Source organism: Poecilia reticulata, unplaced genomic scaffold, assembly GCF_000633615.1.
Source record: "Poecilia reticulata strain Guanapo unplaced genomic scaffold, Guppy_female_1.0+MT scaffold_181, whole genome shotgun sequence".
Lineage (NCBI taxonomy): Eukaryota > Metazoa > Chordata > Actinopteri > Cyprinodontiformes > Poeciliidae > Poecilia > Poecilia reticulata.
The window spans coordinates 91,122-92,708 of NW_007615018.1; the positions used below are offsets into that span (position 1 = coordinate 91,122).

Consider the following 1,587-nt stretch of genomic DNA (forward strand, 5'->3'; position numbering starts at 1 on the left):
CCTCACCGTCCCTGAACGCCTCGCCGTCCCTGAACGCCTCACTGTCCTTTAACGCCTCGCCGTCCCTGAACGCCTCGCCGTCCCTGAACGCCTCACTGTCCCTGAACGCCTCTCCGTCCCCTGAACGCCTCGCCGTCCCTGAACGCCTCACCGTCAGCAGACAGGTCGCAGCAGCTCACGCTGCCCTCATGGCCGCGCTCCAGCGTCGTGCCGCCATGGGACCGGAACTGCCCCCCCTGAAGGTCCCACAGCTTCAGCGTCTTATCCCACGATGCCGTGCACAGGAAGTGCCCGTTGCCGTTGAAGCAGCAGCTGGAAATCACGTTGCTATGGTTACTGAGGGAGAAAGCAAACACAGATGATGACAGATCTGGGGTACTTTCTATCGCCATGGAAACCATTCGGGTTCTGAAAGGTTGTCCCTGTTGTTCCTCTCCACTGTCACCACGTGCTTCTACTGAACCGGACCTGAGAGGTTCTGATGGAGAGAAGGGACAACAGCGCCCCCTAGAGCACAGAGAACCTCGCTGCACCTACCTGCTGATGGACATGGTCGTCCTCTCGGCCTGCAGGTCCCACAGCTTGATGGTCCGGTCTGCGGACACCGACGCCACCCGCTGGCCAGGAGTGTCGAATCGGACCCGTGTGATGGTGGAGTGGTGGTGGTCTACGGGGGAACCAGAGCGGCGCATGAACGTCTCATGGGGACAGGTGGAGTCCGGTGTGCTGGGACGCCGTCTTACTGCTGATGCGATGCAACGTCTGGCCACCGGAGGCGGCGCAGACGTAGACGGTCTCCTGAGGCTCGGCGGCGCAGACCAGTAGCCGGCCGTCAGACGAGCAGCTGCAGGACGTCAGCAGGCCGTCCAACTCCGTCTCCCACTGGACAGACAGACCGGAGACGGTCACCAGGCTGTCCTCCCATCAGGGGACGGGAGGACAGGATGAGGACTGCAGCTACCAGGACACGTCCCGTCTCCAGGTCCCAGGCCACCATCTTCCTGTCCCAGGACACCGTCACCATCCTGACGCTCACACACACACACACACACACACACACACACACACACACACACACACACCTTAAGGTCTGCATGTTAATCTGGATTAGTGTAAATGATCAGACTCCAGCTGTAGGAGGTGTGAGCCCAACCTGTTGCTGTTCGGGATCAGAGCACACTCAGTGACTGTTCTGCTGTGAACTCCAGCAAACAGCCTCAGAGGCCGGCCGCTGTCCACATCCTGTAGAGGTCAGAGGTCAGCGGAGAGTCACACAGCAGGAACGAATGCAGAGCAGCAGTTTACCCAGAGGATGGCGCTGCCGTCCAACGAGCAGCTCAGGATGCTGCGGTCGCCACAGCAGAACCGGGCTGCGGTGACGTCATCGCTGTGAGCAAACAGCACTTTCACTGGAACCTGCAGCACAAAACCAGTTCAGACTGGRASCTGCAGCACAAAACCAGTTCACACTGGGACCTGCAGCACAAAACCAGTTCAGACTAGAACCTGCAGCACAAAACCAGTTCACACTGGGACCTGCAGCACAAAACCAGTTCACACTGGGAGCTGCAGCACAAAACCAGTTCA

The 1,587-nt window shown here is 59.5% G+C and overlaps 1 protein-coding gene across 3 annotated transcripts in view; it reads right to left on the bottom strand.

Moving 5' to 3' along the window:
- The window catches only part of LOC103460113 (WD repeat-containing protein 88), a 7,492-nt gene extending 5,911 nt beyond the window's left edge, over window positions 1-1,581 (bottom strand). The window contains exons 1-6 of one of the 3 annotated variants that reach the window (XM_017303097.1): window positions 1,306-1,581; window positions 1,154-1,242; window positions 962-1,025; window positions 744-882; window positions 538-667; window positions 152-336 (exon numbers count right to left, since the gene is read on the bottom strand). In XM_017303097.1, the coding sequence (XP_017158586.1) occupies window positions 152-336; window positions 538-667; window positions 744-882; window positions 962-1,024 (517 nt within the window). In that variant the 5' untranslated portion in view covers window position 1,025; window positions 1,154-1,242; window positions 1,306-1,581. Of the gene's footprint in view, window positions 1-6; window positions 337-537; window positions 668-743; window positions 883-961; window positions 1,032-1,153; window positions 1,243-1,305 lie in introns of those variants that run through there. The other 2 variants (XM_017303098.1, XM_017303099.1) reach the window with 2 other exon arrangements.
- Window positions 1,582-1,587: the final 6 nt, after the last annotated feature.